The 26255-nt window shown below is 37.9% G+C and overlaps 1 protein-coding gene across 3 annotated transcripts in view; it reads left to right on the top strand.

Annotated features, from left to right (window-relative positions):
- The window catches only part of DMD (dystrophin), a 2089898-nt gene that overhangs the window by 2053959 nt on the left and 9684 nt on the right, over nt 1-26255 (top strand). For all 3 annotated transcript variants that reach the window (XM_011378471.2, XM_011378473.2, XM_011378474.2), the window contains 3 exons: nt 3142-3385; nt 4250-4373; nt 18894-18986. In XM_011378471.2, the coding sequence (XP_011376773.1) occupies nt 3142-3385; nt 4250-4373; nt 18894-18986 (461 nt within the window). The remainder of the gene's footprint in view (nt 1-3141; nt 3386-4249; nt 4374-18893; nt 18987-26255) is intronic.

The following is a 26255-nucleotide window of genomic DNA, read 5'->3' as shown; positions in this document are numbered from 1 at the left end:
AGACGTGGACTTCAGGATAATACAGCAATGTTTTCAAAAAGAATATTGTGGATGACCCAGTCTGGTAGAAAGAAGAATCCTAAATAGAATTCTTCATTAAAAGATATTACCAATTGGGACATTTCAGTGAAGGTGGATTTCTTTCAGCGCATACTGCAAGGGAAGAAAATAGAAGATAATTCCTCTCAACTGAAACCTTATGAACACTGGATGCTGCTTCAAGTTCACAGAAACATCTAGATGATTGTCAGTAAAGTGGTCAGAAATTGGATTTAATTAATGTGATGACTACATATGTTGGTTCACACGCAGACGACCAATATGCAGAATCCAGCCGAGGGTAAACTTATTTCGATCAACCTCTACTGCTTTGTCAAAGCGGATTGCTATGAAACAAACTATATGTACAACTATCCTTGAAGATATAGCAGATGGAATTTCAGTTCAGACAGATAGGAGATTATATTCCTATAAATGGAAAAGATCATATATTGATTTCCTGCATGACTTTGAATTCCTAGAAAACTTCTAACATTAGGTACAGGGTAGAGCTTAAAAAATAGATTGGATTTTATTATTTTTTTTCTTCTTCAATGTGGAGAATCCAGCATTTTGGAAGACATGTCATCCCCTGTGGAACATTCATTCCAGGTATGTGACAACAGAAAATATTTCCCCAGTAGGAAACCTGGTCATGAGCTTATCTTACTTTCTCAAACTGGACAACGGCAAAACTCCTATTGCCTCACTTTCATCTCATGTCTTTTCTCATGAATACAGATCTCCCACATTTATGGATAGGAAGTTCTTTCACCTGATGAAATATCATCTGTGAACAGCGGAAATCCATCATCTTATTTCTGAAGATATCAGGAAGATATCTTCCTAACAGGAAGAAAGATATCAAAGAGTTCTAATCAGTCACCAGGTATCAGATAGAAGTGTCCTCAATCGGAATTGTATTCTCAGCAATTCTAAAGCAAGAAAGAAATCTATAACCCTAAATGTATTTATTTAAAAACATAAAAACCAAAAACAAATAAAAGCTAGAGGAAAAGGCACAGTAATACAACATTTATACAACATTATTAATGGATGTAAAATGAGACTGGAAGAAGTGAAGAGCTTCGCCACATTTCTGGATGTGAAGACTCAATAACAGGAAGTCCATTCTTTCCAGTTTAATTGATAAACTCAATGTAATTCAAACCCCAAATTTCACCAAGAATTTTCATGTGAAAATACAAAAATGTAACACTAAAATCATAGAGGAGAAGATCAAAGGAGTCAGAAGAGCCAAGACAGCTTTAAGGCAGAACAATGTGGGAGTGAGAAGGCCTCCCAGACACTCAATTTATTTAAAGCTCTGGTGTGGCATCTGCATGAGGAGGGACATACAAAGAACCCAACAGAATAGAATATAGAGAGCTCAGAAGCACGCTTATGTATTTTTGGACACTCGACGTATTGCCGAGGTACACCAGAAATCAGTGGAGAAAAGAACTACACAATGAATAGGGCAGGCCTAGTAAGTTATCTATGGGAGAAAGAAAAAGTAGATCATATGTTCACTCTGAGCATAAGAGATTCTGGGTAAATTAAAGTCCTAAATGTTAAGAACAAAACTTTAAACTTTAAAATGTAAGTGTATGGAAGATTTTCTTAAGCAAAACATAAAAAGCAGAAAACATGGAGAAATATATTAAAATTACAGTTTTTTTGTACAACAGGATGCCATGAACAAAGTTAAAGAAGCTACACTAAGATATGAGTAGGAGATGATATTTGTTGTGTACATAGCTGGCAAAGGAATAAACATCCAAAATATATCCATAACTTTAATAAGAGAAAGGCAATCCAGTGGGGGAAATGAGTATAGGAAATTTAAAAAAAAAAAAAAAGCCAATTAACACAAAAGAAATTCAACCTCACCAATAATCAGGGATGTGCAAATTTGAATGCACTCATTGGATTGGCCAACACTTAAATGCTCGCTAACACCAAGTATTTGATGAAGATGTGGCATAAGGGAAAACCTCGTGCACTACTGGTAAGAGAGTAAATTGGTAAAACCACTTAGGAGAGCAACTTGGTAATAGGTAGCAATGTTAAACATGTTGCTGGAATCCAGCAATTCCACAGATATGTTCTGTAAAGAATCTCTTAAACAGGTATCCAAGGAGACAGGTAAAAGGAAGTCTATTGCATCACTGTTTGTAATTGTGAAAGTTGGAAACTTAAATGTCCATTGACAGGAGAATGTTATTGGCATATTCAAGCAGCAGAGTAATACCTCACTGCACTTAAAATCGTGAACCATTATGTATCAACATGGATAAATCTCCAAAACGGTGTTGAAGGCAAAAAGCAGCTCTTAGAATGGTATGTACATTCTTAAACACAAAGTTCTTAAACGTTAAGTTTAAGAACGTGCAAAATAATGCTATTGGATTGAATTACATGAAATGACCATTTTGTAGGTTAAAAAAGCCGAATATCAGCATCTTTATTAAGTTCAACTGAATATTTGTGGATACATCCGTGGTAATGATGGACCTGGAATTCAGGGTGGCATTCTCTCCTTGGGGGGCAATGGTGAGAAGGGTTGAATGTGGTAATGAGCAGGGTACATGGGGAAGGTTCAGCTTTAATTGTCATATTTTATTTCTTCAAAAAATTTTTGAAGAAAATATGGCAAATGTTACATGTACTAAAGCAGTGTGCTGGGTACATGGCTACACTGTTAACCGTGTTCCTATACATTGCTCTTGAAAATACTTGATTTTTTAAAGCAAACCAAAGTGTTGACAGAGGTTTAAATATTGTAGTCTCATGGTCTAAAGAAGGATTTGCAAAATGATTAAATCCTTTGCTACTTACTTATCTGAATGTAGCACTCATAAGGCTTTTAGTATAAAAGGTTGAAAAGCATCTCCCCTCACACACCGGGAAGACGCTTCCAATTTTCTTTTGTTTTTTTAGCATTGCTAATTGTCATCACAAAATCCATTCATTAAGTGCCTCTCTTTTGCTTGCTATTGTGTTTGGTGGTGGTCAGATGCATCTTTTGCCATCTCACATGAAATCCGGTGATAATATTCAACTTACTTTTTCTTTCTTTTATTTATTTGATGCCAACAGAAATCTGCAAGCAGAGTATGATCGTCTAAAGCAGCAGCATGAACACAAAGGCCTGTCCCCACTGCCGTCCCCTCCTGAAATGATGCCCACCTCTCCCCAGAGTCCCCGGGATGCTGAGCTCATTGCCGAGGCCAAGCTGCTTCGTCAACACAAAGGCCGCCTGGAAGCCAGGATGCAAATCCTGGAAGATCACAATAAACAGCTGGAGTCCCAGTTACATAGGCTAAGGCAGCTGCTGGAGCAAGTGAGGCCCACATCTCTCTACCAGGGGACATTTACAAAAATTCATTTTTCCCCTCAACAAAACTAAAAGCAGAACTCAGAGTCATTTTTAGAAGTGCAACAAGCATCAATCTGTTGAGTACCTAGTATGTGCTAGCAAAGTGCTAGATATCAAAGGATATGAGTAGGAAAAAGAATGTGTTTGTTAACGTTTGTTCAAGATTGTTTCCTACAAAAATGTTTTCTATTTGACTGATTTAAAATTCATCTTTAAAAAGTACCGAGAGGTTTCCACTAGTTTTCTAAAAGTGAAAATTTTTAACTCTTGAAATGGAACTCTCTTTTTTGCAATTAGTCTTATTTTCTGGTAACCTTTTTTTTTTTTTTTTTCCTTTTTCCGATCCCTAAAGCGTAATTTTTAAAGCATCCATTGAAAAACCTAGCAAGATGCTACATTGTAGTAGGCCCAACCCGCACCTGGTCCTGGCTTTCTGAGAATTTTGAATTTTGAGATGTGTTCTCTCCATATTGCTACTTAATACTTCACAAAAATATGTATTTTTCACTATGTTTTTGTGGTCCCACATGGTTTCACCATTCTCACATGACCTTCTAAATCTTTCAGTTCTTTAATCTAATAATTTTATATATCTTGTTCCACTGTAACTGTAATTTTTTTTCAAACATAAGGGGGCACAATTCAAATACAAAAACAACATCTATGGATCTCATCAATAGTGAAATTTCCCAAATTTTACAATCTTTGGGAGGTTTCTAAGTAGGGAATGTCATAATTTCTGAGTGTTCGGTATCTATAATAGTTTTACATTTATATATTCGAGCGTTTACTATGAAAAATAATTCTGTTGTCTTTTGGATGCCTTAGCCCCAGGCAGAGGCCAAGGTGAATGGTACAACGGTCTCCTCTCCTTCTACCTCTCTTCAGAGGTCAGACAGCAGTCAGCCTATGCTGCTCCGGGTGGTTGGCAGTCAAACTTCCGAATCCATGGGTAAGTGTCTGTCTTAGATACTAATGGTGAATTGTTTGCTCAGAGGTTCAGATCGTCAGCTAAGTTATCTAATATCAGTTCTGGACAAAGCATTGTCATAAATGCCTAGAGGTACAAAGACGAGTGACCTAGTCCTAGCCCTCAGAGAGCCAGCCATTCAGTTATTCAGAACAAGGCAGAGTGGTCTTAAGTCTTATTCATTTTGAAGAGCACAGAAGGCTTTATGATGAATTGCTATTTGTGAAAGGTTCCAAAGGATGGAGTAAGAACTAAGCATACTTCGAGGAAAGACTAACATAATTAAGATGTAAAGATGAGGACATTGGGCTAAGGGTGAGAAAGAGCCAACAGCCCAGTTAGTAGAAAGATAGGTACCAAGCAGGAGGTAGGGGAAAGAAGGCTAAAGAGGAAGGTTGGGGCACAGTATAGGGACAAGAATGTTGGGCAGAGGCGCTTGACTCATTTTGGTCAGCGTCAGGCGGTCCAACGAAAATTGTATACCAAGTAAGTATCTCCAAAGATGTATTCGGACAGCTGTATCTGGTCCAGAGCAAAACTTTTATAGGTAGAAAGACCAGTTAGGAGAAGTTATGGGAGTTCCGAAGGCCTAGGTTTGAGAGATATTAGCGATGGGATGGGAGAAGGCGACCGTAAGACTATTATTTGAAAATAGAGTTCCCAGGCCCAGGGGACTGACTGGAAAATGTGAGGAAAGGAGGATTTGGTTGGAAGAAGATAGTGATCCTTTTGACTGTGGACATGCTGTGCTTGAGGAGGTGACAGGTCTAAGTCAGGTCCAAGAAGAAGTTAAAATGTGGATCTGTAACTGGTGTAAACGGGCAGGCTGGAGAGAGATGAGAGTGAGCTCCACAGAATTGACAGCTGAAGGGTTTGAAATGAGAACAAAGGTGCTTGGATACAGTGCCTTGGAGAAGACCTCCATGTGGATGATGGGGTGCTGAAGGAATGGGGAGCAGGGATAGGTTCGAGGAAGATGTGTGCTACAGGTCAAATGCTGAAAAGGGCTCAAGGGAAATGAAAGTAAATTACAGCTCACTGGATCATCGTAAATGCATTTGCCACTTCTGAGAAAGCATTTTTAGCCAAGAGAAGGGAACTGGAGAATTTCTGTCTTTTTAGTGAAGTAAAAGACTAAGTAAGCTTGAAAACGAGTGAGGCTCAAGGAAAGTAAAGATCCTTTTGGGACATTACCAGGTAACAATGAGGGCTTAAGTAAAAGATTAATTTGTTGAGATGGTCAACACAGTCTGGTGTCATTCTTCAATAGTGTTCTCTGCCTAGTACTCAGTTCTAAGAAAACTGGATTTCATGAGGCATAAATGATAAAAGAAGGTCAAAATGAGTAAGGCACTTTGCAATGGTAATGAATCCATTGTTAAAATGACCACGACGGGTTGCCAGCCATCTGCTTATTGGTTTTTCCCGTTATATTAGGCTAGATAAGGGGGCGGGGTATGAAAACCACTTATGCTTGGTTCGTCCTCTTCATTTCTCCTTCATCTCTTAAGGCCCAACATGAGTCAGCTCCATGCTCTATGCTTCCTTTTCTCTGGGTCCTAAACTGGTTATACTTCACTCTCCTGATCTTACCTTACAGAAAGAAACAGAGTTGTGACTCCTTGAGTCTCACACTTAAAGCTCTGTTGCCTGGCAGCATGGTATGTTGAGGAATTCATTTTATACTTAAGATCTTCCTTGAGGGTAGAATATAGAGAGGCAAAGTGCCTAACCAAAATTGATGTGACAAAAAAGAAGTGTCAAGTGCGTGTGAGTTTTATGATGGGAGATTAGGGACCATGGTCAGGAAAATTTGAAAGTTGGATATCATGGAAGTCAAATGCAACTTTCAAGCAATGCCTACACCTACGATTTAGCCTCCCAGCGAGCTGCTGAAGATTGTACATGGAGATCAGTGAGGGATACGGTTCCTGGAGCTGAGAAGGCCAGGATTGGTGGGCTGATCATGTTTGTGAGAGCCTTACGAATCAAGATAGATATTGAGGAAGGTGGATGAGGGAACTGAGGAGATAAGCATTTCTAAAGAGGGAGAGGTTGTGATAGAAGCAAATTTAATGAACTTCAAGAACCTTGAGCAATGGGCAGGGGTATATCCCCCAAGACTTCAAACCTGTAGGAAAGCCAGGTTTCTTTCGTTAAGGAAGAGAAAATGTCTGATGTTGTTTTCCTGGCTTTACCAACTCCTCAGTAATTTAGGGCAATCTCTGCATCTGATTCTCTTTCTACACATGAGATCTGAATATAGCTGATGGACTGTTGGGGCTGTGAAAGATCACTCAGCATATGAAAAAATATTAGATGCCCTTGAAACAGTGTGTAAATTCTGAAAACAACTGAGCTTTAGTACCACTGTTGTCATTTTCTGCTGCAGGGTTTTTCCCCTTTTTTGAAGTAAGTGAAACATGTAAAAGTGAGTCACATATTTTAGCAGTGAGATTCAGGGCCCTGATTGCTTAGAAGCATTAATTATTTAGGCCTGTCAACACTGGTAAAGAGGCAGTGTGCCCATGTAAACACCCAAATTTAAAGTACACATCAGGCTGTTGGTCCTGATGATTTGTGGAGGTGAGAAGATTGTGGTAGAACTGAATACAAGGATGGAAGTGCTATATTCCAATGGTTGAGATAGGCTGAGAGATAACTTGTCAATATAAAATGAATGAGCTCTGTTGTTAAGTTTGTTCTCTGAAAGAAGACACTGAATTCAAAGGAGATTTTTTTCAACTCTGTAAGCCAACTTCATTTAAGAGGAAAAAAAACCCGACTCTTTTCTTGAAGGATGCACACAAGTATATTAGATAGTAAATAGTATTGTATCTGTTAATCCCCCGAGTGTGATAATTCTATTGTAGTTATATAACAGAATATCTTTCACCTTAGAAAATACATGTTGAAGGATTTAGGGGTAAAGTGTCATATATGAAACAGTCATTAAATGGGTCAGTGAAATGAAAAACAAGTCAAACTGTACATACACATAAATATGCACATAAAATATAAATAAATCTAGACAGTATATATAAAGTCCTACTACCACCAGTCACTAAGGTCAGTCTGCTTTACTTCTCTTAAAAAGAGCAAAGCTCTTCAATTCAGCTGCTTCTGCCCAGATTTAGCCTTCATCATGTGTTCAGCTGAACAGGCAGTATGAATTCTCTAATTGGTTTCTCTGTTTTTGTCTCTCTTCCCTTTCCAAACCATCTTCCAGATGTTTCCAGTTACTCTCCTAACATTCAAGTTGTATATAATTCTCCTTAAGTATTTTTGTGACTCCTGTTTGCCTACAGAATAAAGTCCACACTCCTTAGCATGGTATTCAGAATCCGACTTCCTCTCCAGCCCAATTTTTTACTGCCTTCAAACATGATTTCTCTGCCTCTATTTGTAGGCCCAGTGCTCATCATACCATGCTGCTTCACTGACCAACGCTGTCAGTCATCTCTGGCCCTGTGTACAATGTTTTCTTAACCTGAAATATACCTTCCTTTATTTTCACTCAATTAGTCTTTTCAGTGAATGTCATGCATTATATCTTGTAATTTATTCCCTTTTATAGCTAGTTATTAGTATTTCTCCTCTCTAGAACTTAAGGTCCTTAAGAACGAGGACTAAGTCTTGCTCATTTTTTCCCATTTGAGTGCCTTCTGTGCAGCAAACATTCAGTAAAGTACTCGTTGAATGAACATTAGAAATCAAGCACAATGCATTCTTGTGTAGATATGGAACAGTCTACACACTTAAGAAATTTAGCTGGAGGTTCTGGTTCAATATGGCAACATAAGAGGGTCCCGAACTCACCCCTTCCCATAGACACACCGGATCTACAGCTACATACAAAACAATTCTCCCAGAAAGAAATGCAGGAACTAGTTGAGTGACTCCTACCGCACTTATGAATGAGGATAAAACCTACATCAAAATGGGTAAGAGAGGCTGACATACAGTCTCGCTGTAAACCCCATCCCTGACATGGCAACACACAACCAGGAGGGAACTCCCAGCTTCTCTCTGAGGAGTGAAAGGTTTGAACCCCACATCTGATGCCCCAACTTGTAGACTTCCATCTGAAAGATGGGCCCCCAAAACATCTAGCTTTGGAGTCAGTGGGGCTTGCATTCAAGAAATCCACAAGGCTTTAGTGAACTAAGAGATAGTTCTTAAAGGGCTGACATGGACTCACCATAGCTAACCCCCCACCCCAGGGCAGGGGCAGCAGACTGAAATATGCCCACTCTTCCCATGAAAGAGGCTTATTTATTTATTGTAAAAGCTATAGCCTGAGGAGCAGGCTTCTAACTAACTTAACACACATATAGGGGCTGACTACAATACTCTCCAGAGACAGGGAGGCCACCGGGTGCCATATTTCTGCTCTCCTGCCTTGCTCCAGGTCACTGGTATCTCCCAGAAAGGAGCTTGTGCACATATCTAGTGCTCAGGTTTTTGTGGCTGCCACCCAGAGGACACGTCCCTTGTTAAGGTGGCTCTAGTGGCCATCAAGGCTTGTGTTCATGGGTTTAGTGGGATGGTAGCAAACAAAAAAACAGTTTTTAAATGGCTGTTCCCCCAGGGCTCAGCACAGAGGGAGCAGACAGAAACTCACATTGTTTATTTGTATATTTTAAAAGCTGCTGCCTCAGGGTTGAGCTTTTAAGCACCCTGCATCTAGGTGCTAACCGAGATCCTCTCCTTGGGGACACTGACAGATCTTGGCATACTCTCAACTACTGGGAGCCACTAAGAACAGAGAAATCTGCTTGGATAATCACAAATCCTTGAGAGACAACTAAGAGCTAGGGCAGAGTTGAAAGATAAGGTTCATCTCCTGCACGACACCACTACCTCAAGACTAAGAGGTGGCTGTTTTATCTAATGCATAGAAACCAACACAGAGTGTGAAGGAAAATGTAGAAATAGGAAATAATGCTCCAAATGAAAGAATACGATAAAACCTCAAAAAAGACTTTAATGCAATGGAAATAAGTGATTTTCCTGATACAGAGTTTAAAATAATGGTTATAAAGATGCCCATTGAGGTCAGGAGAGCAATGCACAAAGTGAGAATTTCAACAAAGAGACAGAAAAATAAGCAAGTACCAGATATAAATCACAAAGCTGAAGAATGCAATAACTGTACTGAAAAATACACTACACCGATCTTAAAAGAAGACTAGATGAATGGAGGAAAGGATCAGCAAATGCGAAGACAGGGCAGTGGAATTCATCCATTAGAAGAGGAAAAAAAGAGTGAAGCTAGCTCGAAGGACTTTTGGGACACCATCAAGCCAATAAATATTTACATTATAAGGGTCCCAGGAGGAGAAGAAAGAAAGGGGCAAAAAACTTTTCTAACCTAAGGAAGGACATAGAAATTCATATCCAGGAGCCCAGACAGTTCCAAATAAAAGGAATTAAGAGACACACACCAAGACACGTTATAATTAAGCTGTCGAAGTTAAAGACAAGGAAAGAATCTTAAAAAGCAGCAGGAGAAAAACAACTTGTTATGTTCAGAGGAACCCCCGTAAGACCATCAGCAGCTATTTAGCAGAAACGTTGCAGACCAGAAGGCAGTTTCATGATATATTCAAAGTGTTGAAGGGCGGGGGGCAGCCAACCAAGAATACTCTACCTAGCAAAATTGTCATTTATAATTGAAAGAGATGTCCACAGAAGCAAAAGCTGAAGGAGTTCAGCACCACTAGACCAATCTAGTTAAAGGGACTTTTTTGAGCTGAAACAAAAAGGTCCTAATTAGTAACAGGAAAACACATGAAAGTATAAATCACACTGGTAAAGGTAAATATATTGTTAAATTCAGAATAATCCAATGTCGTAATGGTGGTACTGAGTTAATCACTTATAAATCAAGTATGAAAGTTAAAAGACAAAAGTAGTAAAAATAACTATAACTACAATATTTTGTTAGTAAGATACACAAGATCAAAAGTTGTAAATTGCGAAATCAAAAACAGAACATTAGGGGTAAAGTAAAAATGTAGAGCTTTTAGAATGTGTTTGAACTTGGTTATCAACTTAAAATAGGCTGTTATAAATATACGTTATGTAAGCTTCACGTTAACCACAAAGCAAAAACCTATAGTAGCTACACAAAAGACAAAAAGAAAGGAATCTAAGCATACCACTATGGAGAATCATCAAATCACAAAGGAAGCTAGCAAGAGAAGAAAAGAAAAGAACCACAACAAAACAGCTAGAAAACAATTTTTTAAATGTTTAGATAAGTACATACCTATCAAAAATTTCTTTAAATGTAAATGGACTAAATTCTGCAATCAAAAGAGAGTGGCTAAATTGATTAAAAATAAGACCCAACCAACCATATGTTACCTAGAAGAAATTTACTTCAGATGTAAGGACTCACACAGAGTGAGAGTGAGGGGATAGAAAAAGCTATTCCAAGCAAATGGAAACCAAAAGAAAGCTGGGGTAGCTATGTTTATATCAGACAAAATGGACTTTAAAACAAAACTATGATAAGAGACAAAAAAGGGAGTTCATAATGATAAAGGGGTCACTCCAAAAAGAAAACCTAAAGGGAGAAATAGATAGCAACACAATAATAGTAGGGGATTTTGATACCCCCACTTTTATCAATGGATAGACAGTCCACACAGAAAACCAATAAGGAAACATTTGGCCTTAAATGACGTTAGACCAGATGAACTTAACAGATAACAGCTATCCATCCAAAAGCAACACGATACACTTTCAGATTGATGTGCTAGGCTACAAAACAAGTCTTGAAAATTCTAGAAAATTAATGTTTTCTGACCAAAATGGTATGAAAATAGAAATTACAAGAAGAAAACAAATATGTGGAGATAACAGCATGCTACTGAACAACCAGTGGGTCAAAAGAGAAATTAAAAAATGCCTTGAGATAAATGAAAATGGAAGTACTACATACCAAGATTTAGGAGATACAGCAAAAGCAGCTCTGAGAGGGAAGTTCATGATAAATGCCTACATCAAGAAACAAGAAAAATCTCAACCAACCAACCTGACATCTCAAGGAACTAGATAAAGAAGAACAAATGAAGTCCAAAGCCAGTAGAACGAAAAGTGAAAATCAGCAGAAATAAGGAAATACAGTCGAAAAAGACAGTAGATAAGATCAATGAAATTAAGATGTGGTTTTTTGAAAAGATAAACAAAGGAGACAAACATTTAGCTAGAGTCACCAAGAAAAAAATAAAATAAGAAATCAAGGAGATGTTACAGGGGATCCCAGAGAGAGAAAAGGCATCATAAGAGACACCTATGAACAATTACACACCATCTAATTAGACAACTAAGAGAAATGGATAAATTCCTGGAAACATTCAACCTACTAAGACTGAAAAAAATGAAGAAATAAAAAATCTGAATAGACCAATTACTAGTAAAGTAATTGAATCGGCAATCAAAAACCTTCCCAACAAACAAAATTCTGGGACCAGCCGGCTTCACTGGTGAATTCTACCAAACATTTATAGAATTCATACCAGTCCTTCTCAAACTCTTCCCAGATACACCAAAACCAGTCAAAGATGCCACAAGGAAAGAAAATTACAGGCCAATATCCCCGATGCGCATAAATTCCAAAAACCTCAAGAAATATTAGCAAATAAATTCAACTGTACATTAAAAGAATCATATACCACGACCAAGTGAGATTTATTCCAGGGATGCAAGGATGTTTTGACATCTACAAATCAATCAGTATGATACACATTAACACAATGAAGGATAAAAATCATATGGTCTCAATAGATAAAGAAAAGGCATTTGACCAAATTCGGCATTCACTCGTGATAAAAACTCAACAAAGTGGGCACAGAGGGAACATATATCAACATGATACAGGCCATACATAAGAAGGCCACAGCTAACCTCATACAGTGAAAAACAAAGCTTTTCCTTGAAGGTCAGGAAGAAGAAAAGGATGCTCACTTTCACCACTTTTATTCAACATAGCACTGGAAGGTCTAGCCAGAGCAATTAGGCAAGAAAAAGAAGTTTAACCAATATGATATTGAATGTCAACTATAATTGAAAATTTTTTTAATTAAAGAAAACATCCAAATCAGAAAGGAAGAAGTAAAATTCTCTATTTGCAGATGACATATTATATGTAGAAAACCCCAGAGATTCCACCAAAGAACTCAGTAAATTCAGTAAAATTGCAAGATACAAAATCAATATACAGAAAACTGTGGCATTTCTATACACCAATAATGAACTATCAGACAAATTAAGAAAATAATCCCATTTACAATTGCATCAAAAGAATAAAATACCTAGGAATAAATTTAAGGCAGTGAAAGACCTGTTCACTGAAAACTAGAAGACATTAGTGAAAGAAACTAAAGACGATACAAATAAACAGAAAGATATTTTGTGCTCATGGTTTGGAAAATTGGTATTGTTAATATGTCCATACTACCCAAAGCAAATGTATGGAGTCGATACAGTCTCTATCAAATTTCTAATGGCAGGTTTCACAGAAATAGAATAGATAATCCTAAAATTTCTATGAAACTACAAAAGACCCTGAATAGCCAAAGAAATCCTAAAAAGACCAAAGCTGGAGGCATCATGCTTCCTGATTTCAAACCATATCACAAAGCCATAGTAGTCAAAACGATATGGTATTGGCATAAAAACAGACTCATACATCAGCAGAATAGAGACCCTAGAAATCCACACATATTTAGCCTATTTATTTACAACAGAGGAGCCAAGAATATACAATGGGAAGAGAATAGTCTCTTCCATCAGTGATGTTGGGAACACTGGACAGCCACATGCAAAAGAAAGAAACTGGACCACTATATTACACCATACAGGAAAAACAACTAAAAATGGATTAAAGGCTTGAACATAAGACCTGAAACCACAAAACCTCTAGAAGATAACATGAGCAGTAAGCTCCTTGACGTCAGTCAGTCTTGGTGATGATATTTTGGAGTTGACATCAAAAGCAAAGCCAAGAAAAGCAAAATACAAACAAGTGTGACTACATCAAATAAAAAGCTCTGTATAGCAGAGGAAACCATCAACAAAATGAAAAGACAATCTATGGAATGGGAGAAAGTATTTGCAAATCATATATCGGACAAGGAGTAAATACCCAAAATATATAAAGAACTCAAACAACTCAATAGAAAAAAAATCTGATTAAAAAATGCACAGATCCAAATAGACATTTGTCCAGAGAAGCAGTACAGATGGCCAACGGGTACATGAAAAGCTGCTTAACACCACTAATCATCAGGAAAATGCAAATCAAAACTACAATGAGATAACACCTCGCACCTGTTAGAATGGCTGTTATGAAAAAGACAAGAAATAACAAGTGTCGGCAAGGATGTGGAGAAAGGAGAACCCTTGTGCACTGTCGGAGGAATGTAAATTGGAAACAGTCTGGTGGTTCCTCAAAAAAGTTAAAAATAGAACTACATATGATCCAATAATTCCAGTCTGGGTATTTGTCCAAAGGAAACAAAATCACTATCTCGAAAAGATATCTGCACCCCCATGTTCGTTGCAGCATCATTTACAATAGTCAAGACAGGGATTTGGCCTATGTTTCTATCAGTGGATGAATGGATAAAGAAAAGGTGATATGTACACACACGTACGTACATAAAAACAATGTAATATTATTCAGCCATAAAAGAGAAGGAAATCCTGCCATCTACGACAACATGGATGGACCTAGGGGGCATTATGTTAAGTGAAGTAAGTCAGACAGAGAAAGACGGTGTATGATCTAACATGTGGAATGCAGTAAAACCAAATTCATAGATAAAAAGAACAGATTGGTAGTTGCCAGAGTTGGGGGCGTTGTGAAGGTGGTCAAAAGGTACAAACTTCCAGTTATAAGAGAAATGTCCTGCGGATGTAATGTGCAGCATGGAGACTGTAGTTAACAATACTGTATTGTATATCTGAAAGTTGCTAAGAGTAAATCTTAAAAGTCGTCATAAGAGAAAAAATTATAACTATGTTTGGTGATGAACGCGGACTAAAACTTACTGTGTTAATCAATATCAATTCATGATATTCAAATCATTTTATTGTATGCCTAAAACTAATACCACGTTACATGTCAGTTATATCTCAGTAAAAAATAAAAAAGAGTATTGGCTACTAATTTTAATCTTTCACCACCATTCGGCACTGACGGGCTAATAATCGGTTTACATCATCGTATATATCATAATATGTTAAGGAACTTATACACAGCATTCTTATGTAAAATTGAAACATCTACGCCAACTATAATTTTAAAAGTAATTGAAACTAATATCAGGTACTGGATAAGTCAGTTTTTTTATTCCACAAAACTGGAGAAAGGCAGGAAAGACATAAGTCACGAGGTAATCACACATCAAGTTGGAAATTGGTTAAAAACATGTGATTCGAGTAATCCAAAGAAAAGCAATGATGGGCATATCTGCTTATACGCAGCCTCCTTTTTAAGGGAAAATAATTTTCTTTAGTACATAGCTCCCTTTTGTATAAAGAGAAAGTAATTTACTTAGGTGTAAGCAAAATCGCAGGAATAAGGATTCTTGTGTGTCTCCTGCATAGGCTGCATAGGTTCTGGCTCAAGTCGCTTTTTAAGCAAGCAGGAAAATTATCATTTGAATTGAGGAAAGGGAAGTAGTCAGATGGGATATCATCCCTTCAAGAAAGCCTAAAATCATGCTGAGTTTAAGAAGACTTTAAAGACTATCTTATACCCATGGCAAACCATTCCACGTATTTTTTTCACAGATTAAATTGAGTCATTTCACTTCTTTTTCTTCACTTCTGCAGTGTCTATCATACTATGCTATATCAGGATGTATTTTAACTTTGTCCTTATTTTGAAACATTCATTTTTAAAGTGTTAAATTTCTTTGAACCAACTTTAAACAAGCCATGACAGTTATAGCTAATAATCCAAAAAGGATTTTCATGCATGTTTGTGGAAATCACCCTGGAGTAGAATCAAATTAAAGTGTTAATGATAAAGGATTGCCATTAACTACGTTTGAAATCCCCTGACCATTAGCGATATACTGTTGAGGCAGGCGGCGAATCAGTGTAATAGGGATGAGCACTGACCAAGTTCGTAGTGTGTTCGTAGTTGGGACTCAATAAATATCGTTAACAAATGATTCCTTTTTTTGGTGAAGAGAGGCTTGTCCTCACAGGTATTGTTAGAGTCAGAAACATTTTTGGGTTGCCTACTATATCGTAGCTACATATTAATGTATGATTGGATAAGGCATAAATTTTGGATTCTTGTTGGTTTGACACCTTAAAATGGTATATTAGTCAGCTGTTGCTATATAACAAAATAATGACGAAATTCTCAGGTTACATAGTTCGAATTCATGCATCAGTTGGTTAGCTGGAGTTTTGCTGGAGCTTGGCTAAGCTTGACTTCAGGTTGTGGATTGGGTTCAAGTATGTTTCACATGTCTGTCATCCTCCTTGGATCAGCAGGCTACCTCAGCCATGTGCTCCTTATGGTACATAAGCACAAGGGGGCAAGCCCAAGCACCCAAGGACATTACAAGCTTCTGTGTATACTGTATAGACTAACATTCCATTGCCCAAGGTAGGTCACATGACCACGTCCAGATTTCTAGGCCAGGGAAGGGCAGTCCCCTCAACACTTGTTCACTCTCCTCTGGGTACACTGACCTTCTTATTGCTGTTCTTGAGCAGGCCGATCACACTCCCCTCTCAAAGTCTTTGCATTTGTCATCCCCTCTGATGTGTTCTTCCCTCAACTATCTACATGGTTCGCGCCCTCACGTCCTTAAGGGTTTTGCTCAACTGCATCTCATCAATGAGGACTTCCAAGACTCCACTTTCTTCTGATTCTTCCTCTCCCCTTCGTTAAACCCTCGCTTTGGAATGTTTACCACCACCTGATATACGTATATAATTTACTTGTGTATTTGTTTAGCCTCTGTGCCTCCATAAAAATGTGAGTTCCTTGGAGACAGGGCTTTTGGGTTGTTTATTACTGTAACCCCAGCACTCAGAACGCTGCCTGGCATATAATTGGCTTTTGATAAATATTTGAATAAATAAACTAACCTTACTGTTTTAAATTTTTTTATGGTTTTTTCTTAGACATTTAAAATCTGGCTCAGTATCGAATAGTCCAATGGTGTCATTTAGCTGTTTTAACTGTTTGGTATAATTTAACACAAAATATTAGGCATTAAGCATTTTCCAGTGTGTCGATTCACCTCTACTGATGGCATATATGTGACAAATCTGATTTTGATTCTTAAAAGGAAATTAATTAAACCCAAAGGATTTTTTTACTTAGAAAATCTTGAGAAAAGAAGAAAACAAGATTATACTTTACTTGTATGTACTACTAAGGATGTAATTGGCACTCAAAAATGTTTGAATGGGTACATTTATCGCTGCCATGAAAGTTTTCCATTAAAGCATATAACTAGAAACTAATAATAATAAGATTTTTAAAAAATCTTCTTGGTTGTGTTCTGTTATCAAAATATATATATATATATATGTATATATATATATAAGCCAAATTTACATTTGCACTTGGACACTTATATTAGAGACTTACAGATGATAGTTTAGGGCAGACATCATTAGGTTTATACTTTATAATTTGCTCCCCGGAATAATTCAGGAAGAGGAATGTCAGTCACTTCACTGAACTGTACCTGAATTTTAACACAGTGCAATTTAGTTCCTAGAGCTTCAGTATAATATAAACTGTCAGAAATATTAATATCATTGCTCATGAGCGTCTCTGTTGGTTCAGTTTTTTTCTGTAAGGCATACTACCACTGAAGTGGACTTAGTGCCATTAGAAATGTTTCATGTTCCCCAATTGGGCAAAAATTTTTATCGGTAATGGAACAAAAAGATGTAATCAGCCCTGCAGTGGTCAGGATCCTGTTCTTCCTGGCAGTATTTCATTTTATTCCATTTTCACCAGATAATGATGGTTTAAACTCATAGGAAAAAAGAAACTAAAGATGCCAAATTTCATTTTTTCATTTCTAAAGGCACAAATATAAGCCAGGAAGGGGTGGGGAGATAAATAGATATTGTAAATTCCTTTTCCACCTTGTGACCTTAATTCCTCAGCACTCATTTCCTGTCCTTAGTATTTCAAAGAGGTTTCCTATTATATTTTACCATGAGACTCACAGAAGCAGAGGGTTCTTGTCTACCCCAGGTCCTTAACCCTCCATTCTAACAATATATAGCCTCACATCCACCTAGGATATGAATGTCTTAATAGCGAGCATCGCCAAGAATTCTTTAAGCTCGTGCTTAAAAAACAAGGATGAAAACTTAATAATGCAGGATTTTAATCATAGATGGAAATCCAAGTGGCATAGACCAAAGGAAATGACAAGCATTTTTAAGCCATTAAATCACTGGCTCTCCAGTCACAGCTAAATCAGATGTGAACCTGAGATTGCCCTTCAGTATGTTCATTATTGTTGGTTTGCCAAAACAAGGTCTTCTTTTCAATGAAAGTGACAATGGGATGAACAAATTGAAATGGAAGTTATTTTCTCTATTAGAAGATTGAATCTTAATGAGAAATTAGTTTTCATTAAGGACCATCAAAGTTCAAAATAATTTCATTTGCACTTAAGAAATTTCTCTGACTGAAATGCTGTTGGAGGTGTATTTCTTTAATACGTGAATAAACAGAGGCAAAGTTCAACAAAACCTAGGAGGAGATTCCCATTCCCAAAGGAAGGCCATTCATTCCTAAATTCTTTTCCTTCCCAATCATCATTCTCTCCTCAAAATTTTTCAAAAGTTAAAAAAAAAAAATGTTTCCCCTTATTAGCCTCCAAAAACATGAGGATGATAAAGTAGTCCCATGTAACAAAGAAGAAAGGAGCATAACTCTCCAGTGTACCCCATATCCACAGTCCCTAGAATATTAATATTTCATCACCAATATAGGTCACATACAACTTTCTGTTACATTGGATTTAAAGGTACTTGAGTTTTCTTTGTATTTTTGGTTAAATGTCAAAGGAGAGAGAGTAGGAAAAATACCTCAGTGTCTCTACTCCTTACCTTCATAAATGTAAAATGTCACAGTATTATTTTCTTTTGTGTTGAAAAGACACTGCAAGTATCCAATAATTTTTATTGTAAAGAAAAATGTCTCATATTAATAGGGATTAGAAATTTATGTCAACTTTATCTTCTAAATAGATATACCATTTTCTTCTCCAAAGATAACGACGTAGATAAATCCCTGCATGGAATTCTTCCCTTTAAGGAGTTGTTCCCAAATTATTAAACTTGAAGGCTTATTTGTATTTATGTTATTGATGAGCAAGTGTAAATGAATTTATAATGGATTTTTAAATGTGACCGTGAACCTTTCGTCTAGGATCTAATTTTTTCCTTAAGTGCAATTTGACATTATTCATGTTTGTTTTCATTAAGGCGAGGAAGATCTTCTCAGTCCTCCCCAGGACACAAGCACAGGGTTAGAGGAAGTGATGGAGCAACTCAACAACTCTTTTCCCAGTTCGAGAGGTAAGCTCCCCTACCTAGAAGTAAACCAGGCTTACTGGAGTTAGGCCGCTCATCTCCGTACCCAACCAGTGTGTGTATTTTCCAGGTTTAAACAAACACGTGCTGATAGAATGCCAATTTGGGATCATTGTGAAAAGATTGTACTTTTAAATGTGAATTTCTGGTTTCGATGAGTGAATTTTCTGGTCTTGGATTCTGGTTGAATTCCATGTTTCTAGAAATAAGAATACCAACGTGTTTCTAAAGTGCTTTTTTTTTTTTTTTTTTTTTTTACTTGCTTTGCATTTTAGTCTGAAGAGTTAATTATGAGATAGCTTTTATTTAAGAGCGATTATTATGTGACTTTTACAGACAATGAAATTCATGACCTGATGGTACTTTTGCCAGGGACATACAGTTACTACGCGATACAGCAAGGTCCGGGACATGCCTAGTGTACAGGGGCGCTGGGGACTCTGACTTGCAATCTGATGCCCTTTATATTTAAAAGTCGTAATCTTACCCCATTATTTAAATACAGGTACAATTAAATCTTTATATAGTAGTTTGTTATTATTTTTTTCACTTCCATAGCTGGAATACAGTCTTCACAGAGAAAGGCATTAATATTATTAATGCTTTTATTTCCCCCTATCGCTTTGACCTTGTGTACTTTGCCTCTCATACAAAACCAGCATTTGACCCCACCAGATTTTCCTCCAGCCAGTACGAGCTCCAGATGTTTTGCATCATCCATGGAGGTATTGTGCTGCTGCTGTTAATTTTGGGGGGCGGGGTGGTTAAGTTAATTGCCCTGCCATAAAACAAAGTCACTGACCCACTTCCCTTCGAGGAATAAAAAGAGTGGCAGCAATCACCTGTGAGCAAACAAGAGGCAAGCCTATAGAAGCCAAAGAGAAAACACAAGGCTTTAGGGGCCAGTGATTGGCACCTCTAATGAGCAGACTGGGAGGGAAGGGCAGCAGAGAATCTGGCTATTCGTTCCTCTCCATAACAGCCATGAGGAAGGCGTTTTGAGTCATGTGATTTCCTTATCTTTTTGTTCAGTGTCAGCTAACAATGGCCATTTCCTAGCTGTTTGATGTACGGAGTAAACATTGTACAGTGCGTATTAAAAGCATTAATGTTCTTATAGAGCGTTGCTAAGGAACCATCAGGGGAAGCTAATTTTAAATGCTTGCACCAGCCATCTTTTCACTACTGAGCACCTCTGATGCGTTGATTCTAACAGATAAAAATCTTATCTGTCTTCCACCCACCTCACACCCACCACCCTCATCCCCATCCTGACTATCTTAGCTATCTCCTCTCCCTAGATGCCATGATTCATAATGAGAAGGCCGTATGCTGGTTTGACATAAATCACATGCTTTCACCTTTATCCCGCCAGCTTTTACTAGCATCGACTATGTACCAGTGGAAAGGTTAGGGACACAAAGAAGAAATGCCAGGTTCCTTGCCTTTAAGTTGTTTATGATCAGTCGTGGATACAGACTTCCAAAGAAGTTCTAATCACAATACAGTAACATTATTGCCGTAATGGGGATGTAGATGACAAATAGATCCTAGAAGCACCCTTTTAGATAAATGTGAGGTTAGCCTCAGGCCCAACAAGGATCTTCTTCAAAATCACAGAGCTGCTAGTAGGGCCAGGATTTGGGGCCCCACATCTAGCACCCATTTTCAGTGACCCCAAGCTTTTCCTTGAAGGTCACAGATACTGTCTCATCCTAGTCCCTTGAACTGAAAGCTAGTTACCTACAGCATGGGAAGTGTGCAGCTTCTCGATGGTGCCTTGGGCATTTTGTTCACATCTAAACAACTAGAGTATAACAGCGACAGGCTACAGCAGGGCTCATGGCTCTGGTTCCCCACAAGCAGCCTTTTTGTACTGGGTCTCTGATCCACCCTAATTCTCTTGAAGATAAAATCTTTTGCACCCTCTCCCTACATCCCCCTTTTAAAGTCCTTGAAGCTAGACACCACATGGGTATAGAAGTAGCCGCCCGTGAGACTAGAAATATACTTTCTCTGATGCTATTTGTATGATGTTGATTTATTTATATGGAAACTTGGGAAACTTTTCAGGCCGCCTGCATAGTGTTTACTAAATTAGTGCTTTTGGAAGCAACATCGTCCCCCGAGTACTAATTTGAGGTCTCAAATATGGGATAAAGAGGCTTTATCTGATACCAATTCTATCAAATTCCTACTTACTCAATAGTACCCTGGTGGCCTGAGAAAATTATATCATTTTCCTGAAGAAAACACAAAAAATATATGAGAGTAGATTAGGTGCTGGATCTGCATGGTCTTTCTGTGATGCTACGACCTTGACATTTTTTTGTTTTCTTGCTACTTCCTGCCAAATTAGTCCTTATTATTAGGCCTTTTTATAATTCTGCACTCAATTCCAATGCGTGAGGGTTTCCCCCACACCAACAAGCAATTCTTGGACACTAGCTGGGACTCCTACAATTCAACTTAATTCTGACACTATCTCCCTGGAAATAGCATCAGATCTCACAGGTTAAGGGCTCAGTCCTGCAAGACTGTCCCCCCTCCCTGCCCCACAGATGCCAGTCACAGCAAGTTCAGGTTGTCACCTTTGCTTTTTACTTACTGGCTACAGATCAGAAGTCCCAATGGCTCCCTCCTTTGGGTTAGATTAACTTTCTGGAGCGGCTCACAGAACTCAGGAAAACAGTTTACCTACTAGATTACCTGTTTATTATAAAAGGATGTAACTCAGGATCAGCCAGAAGGAAGAGATGCATAAGTCAAGGAGTGGGGAAAGGGCATGAAGCTTCTGTGCCCTCTCCAGGTGTACCACTCCCCCCAAATCTCCATGTGTTCACCAACACAAGCTCTCCAAACCCCACCCTTTTGGTTTTTTTTGGAGAATTCATTACACAGACATCATTGATTAACTCGTTGGCTATTGGCGATTGAATTCAATCTTCAAAGTTCCAACTCTCTAATCACTAGTTGGCTCCACTGGCACCCAGCCCCCTTCCTTAGGTGCTCGTCAACATAACAAAAGATACAGCGGTGCCTCTCATCACAGAAAAGGACAAAAACCAAGTATATATTTCTTACTATAAATCACAATATCATACATTTTTCTCCCCAAATTCAAATAGATAAAAAGTCTCATTGTAAAAATAAGCTAATTATCAATATACTTCCAAAAGTGGGTTTTGGGATGCCTTATTTCTAACTAAAAGCATTTTTTTTTTTATTTTGAAAGACTGGAGAACACACACACACACACACACACACACACACACACACACGGTAGAGTTTAATGGAAACATCTTACCAGTTAGTAGATATATCATGTTGATATTAAGCAGAAAATCTTGAGAATCTTATGTTCTCGGGATTACAGAGTCCCCCAGATGGAAGGGCCTTGAAAGGTCACCTTAGCATCTTTGATGTCCATAACAGTGGCTTTTGACCTTTTTTTGTTCATTATCTATAGTAAGAGAAACGTTTTACAACTCAGTGGAGTAAGGATATAAAATAAATTACATGTGTATGATTATGCACATGCATATATGTGTATACCCACTATACACACACACACACACACACACACACACACACACACACACCACCCCCACACACACACACACATCAGAAGCAAAAGTTTCAAGAAGCAGTACTTTCCATACTGAATACAATTCACACTGTTCCTCTGTTTCATTTATTGAAAAATAAACTGCTGAAAAATAAACTAATGGTTTAAAAATACTGATCCAACCAATCTCAGTTTTCCTTACCCAGATGGATATCTTCTTTAATTAAATTATAGAATTTTTGCCTTGGAAGTTTCTGCCAAGATCTCGCTAATGTCTTAGGGGATGTTGTACTTTTAGCCTGAGTCTGCCATGCATATTCCCTTGTTGTGTTACAAAAAATGAAGTTCATGGTTGCTACAGCTGTTTCAGACAGCTGTTTGAGTAACTCAAAACAGATGTCAGAGCCAGAGGTCTGACGTTTTGTGGAAATGTGCTCTTAAATACCACCTCATGGTTTACTTAACCCTGCTACATAATTGCCCACAGAGGAAAATTATTTTTTTTAAAAAAATACCATGTTTTCCATAAATACAAAGTATATAGATAGGGGAGTTATTGTGTACTTTAAATTTATAACTTCCGTGTTACCCTCTACCATGGTTTTGACTTAGAGCTCAAGTCTTAAGGTATCAGCTAATCTTCATCTTTCATTTTCACTTAAAGTACCTAGAAGCCCAAAGAAGTTATGTGCCTGGTTCATGGTCATTCAGCAAGTTAAATTAGCCTTCTGATCTTATCTCAATGGTCTTGCTGAACTATTATCCAAATTAATAAAGGGGATGCATGTTTCTCCATTTAGTGATAGACCGATGGCAAAGTATCCTGCACAATAGCCAGTATAACCTGCAGGGTGATCAAGGTGTGAATGTGTGCACATTTAGCTTTATGATTACATCTTTTCCTGATTAATCTCTAGATATAGTTAGCTGTTCACAGCCACCTGGGGAATTTGAATGGCTCAGTGTGTATTAAACACGGAATGTTAGCCAATTTCTATCTAATCTGTCTATTTATCTATCTATAATCTGTCCATCTGTCTAAACACATGTAGGAGTTGAATTCCACTGTAATAAAAATCATTCAGTGTAAGACACTTTCTAAATCTTCAACATTATTCTATAGGAACACTGCATGGGTAAAATGAACAATAAACTCAGTTTAAAAATAAACTAAGCAGTCTGTCCCTACGTCTCTGATCATTTAGCAATCTAACAAAGGTATTTTTAATACGTATGTCCATTCATGAAAAAAATGCTTCCCGAGAGTGTGGTATGTTTTTGGGCTCTCTAAAAATGAGGTACCACTATACGTAGATTAATGAATGATAAGATTCAAGATAAGCTCTTGGTGCAATAAGACAATTCAGAAAGCAGATGCAGTGCTATGCAGGTATTTCTGCTGCCTGTAGAATCTCTTACCTGCTGACCTGTGCCACATTAATGTTATCTCCAACAACTCATACCAGCCTCTGTCTCTCATACTTCCCCTTCCAAATAAGCCCACATACATTCTGTTAAATGCCTCTAAATTACCAAACCAACAGCTTTGCAAAACCTGCCATCCTTTAAAATTCGAGTCTTACCTGTGGTTCTTTGATGGGAGAGTGACAGAAAGAACCAAGGCAGACAGAAGCATCATGGGTCCTCTTTCAGGCACCTTTCTGTTTCCCGTTTGCTTCCATAAAGGATTTGAGGTCTTATTCCTTAACAGCCGGGGCCAGCAAACTATGTAGTCCATGCGTCAGATCTGGTCCACAACCTGTTTTTGTAAATAAAGTTTTATCGGAACACAGCCACACCCAATCATTTACGTATTGTCTATGGTTGCTTTCCCACTACTAAGGCAGAGTGGCTGTGGCAGAGTTGAATAGTTGCTACAGAGACTGTGACTTGTGAAAGCTAAAATATTTACTCTCTGGCTCTTTACAGAGAAAGTTTGCCACCAGTCTCTGCCTTACACTATTACTTTGTTGTCTGTTCTAGCTCACTGCATATACATAGCCATAGGCCTCAGTGCGGATCAGCTTTCAGCTCAACAAAACTGTGTATTTGAATTGACCTATGCGTTTAAATCCACGTTCACCAAAGATCCAGCAAGTTTCAGTATATTTAAAGTATAGCCTTTTGAGTCTCCTTTCACCTGTAACAGAAATCCTAAGAAAGGGACTCATTCTAAACATTTTTAAATGGACAGTGAACCGAGATAAAGAAGCTGAAGGTAAAGCTTTATCTCAAAGCTTTATCTTTGAGATAAAGAAATAATGTCCTGTGATTCTGACTCTGAAATAAAGAATTCCAACCAGTCACCTGCAGTCATACTGCCTGAGGAAATGCGACTTTTGCAGACCTGACCAAGCCCTTTATTTATTTAGACTTAGGACTCCCCAGCACACTTCCCTTTTCTCTTGATTCATTTCCTGACAATATACCACACTGCCAGATGGACATCCTAAGTGAATATCTAAGGAAACTCATTTCCAAAGGATGTATTTATGAAATACAACTTTTATCTGGTACTCGTATTTATTTATTAAGATTTTTCTGAAATGTTGCAACAGTCGTCCTGTTTCATCAGTGTAGAACTATTCCTAATACAGTAGAAAACATTATTTGTTTTAACTTTATTTAAACAGAAAAAAAGAGTACCTTCCTTTTGTACTCTGCTAATGAGCACATTGAAACCCAAGAGATGGGGGAGGACTTTGAAAGACATTAGGCGTAATGTGGCTCTGGGACGTCCATTTTACATAAAATATGGTTTCTGAAGAAGTACCTGAAACAAAACCCAAATCATTTGTTGCATACTCAGCAGTGACCAGTTAATACTGAGCTCTGAACATGGCTGGGTGTAGAATTCATCAAGATACACAAACTTTATCGTTCGAGAAACCATAATTATATGCAGAAACTAAATCGTACTGCTTTCAAACATCACTGTCCTTCCTAAAGTTCTGAAGTTTCAAAAATAGGGCAAAGTTACAAGCCAGAAAAAGTCGCCAGCCCATGGCCTCCCAGCTAGAGGGTAGCAAGCAAGGCTGAGTTGCCTGAAACACCAAAGGACTCATGGCCATGACCTAGTAGCTACCTTACTAATTCAGTTTAGCCAGCATTTATGAAACACCTATAGTGTCAAGGTACAGTCTGACAAGGTATTGGAGATAGAGAGGTGGGTAAGCAGCATATGGGCCCTGCCCTCAAGGAGCTCATCATCTTTTAGGGAAAGAGAATTAATTCTACCACCAGACAGTATAATTATGAAGTCAAAGGAGTCATAAAGAATGGTGTAGGAGTCATATATTGACATCTGTTTGAGCCATCGAGTATAAAATGATGTTCTCCCTTCCCTTTTTCCTGTCATCTGATATAGGCCTGCCACTGGGAACACCCCAACCGAGAAGCCAACACTCAGTTTTCTCTCTTTTCCTCGGTGTGAGGAGGGTCACAAATACCTTGATCATGATAACATGGTCAAACATGTATTTTTTATACTCATACGAGATCTCAGACTCACTTAGGAAAATTCAGAAGGAAGGAAAAGAGGGAGACAGGGAGGGAGGAAAAGTTATATTTAGAAAAACTTTCAATGTATACTAGAAGTTTTAAGCCCCAAACTTAAGTTTCGAAACATTTCTTTTGAAATAGTAGCTCCATACTGCCTCATTTAAGAGTAGTGGTTCTCAAATTGT

Source organism: Pteropus vampyrus, unplaced genomic scaffold (assembly GCF_000151845.1).
Source record: "Pteropus vampyrus isolate Shadow unplaced genomic scaffold, Pvam_2.0 Scaffold340, whole genome shotgun sequence".
In the NCBI taxonomy this organism is placed as follows: domain Eukaryota; kingdom Metazoa; phylum Chordata; class Mammalia; order Chiroptera; family Pteropodidae; genus Pteropus; species Pteropus vampyrus.
The sequence above is the reverse complement of the archived record's forward strand: the minus strand, read 5'-3'. Positions and strand labels throughout refer to the sequence as shown.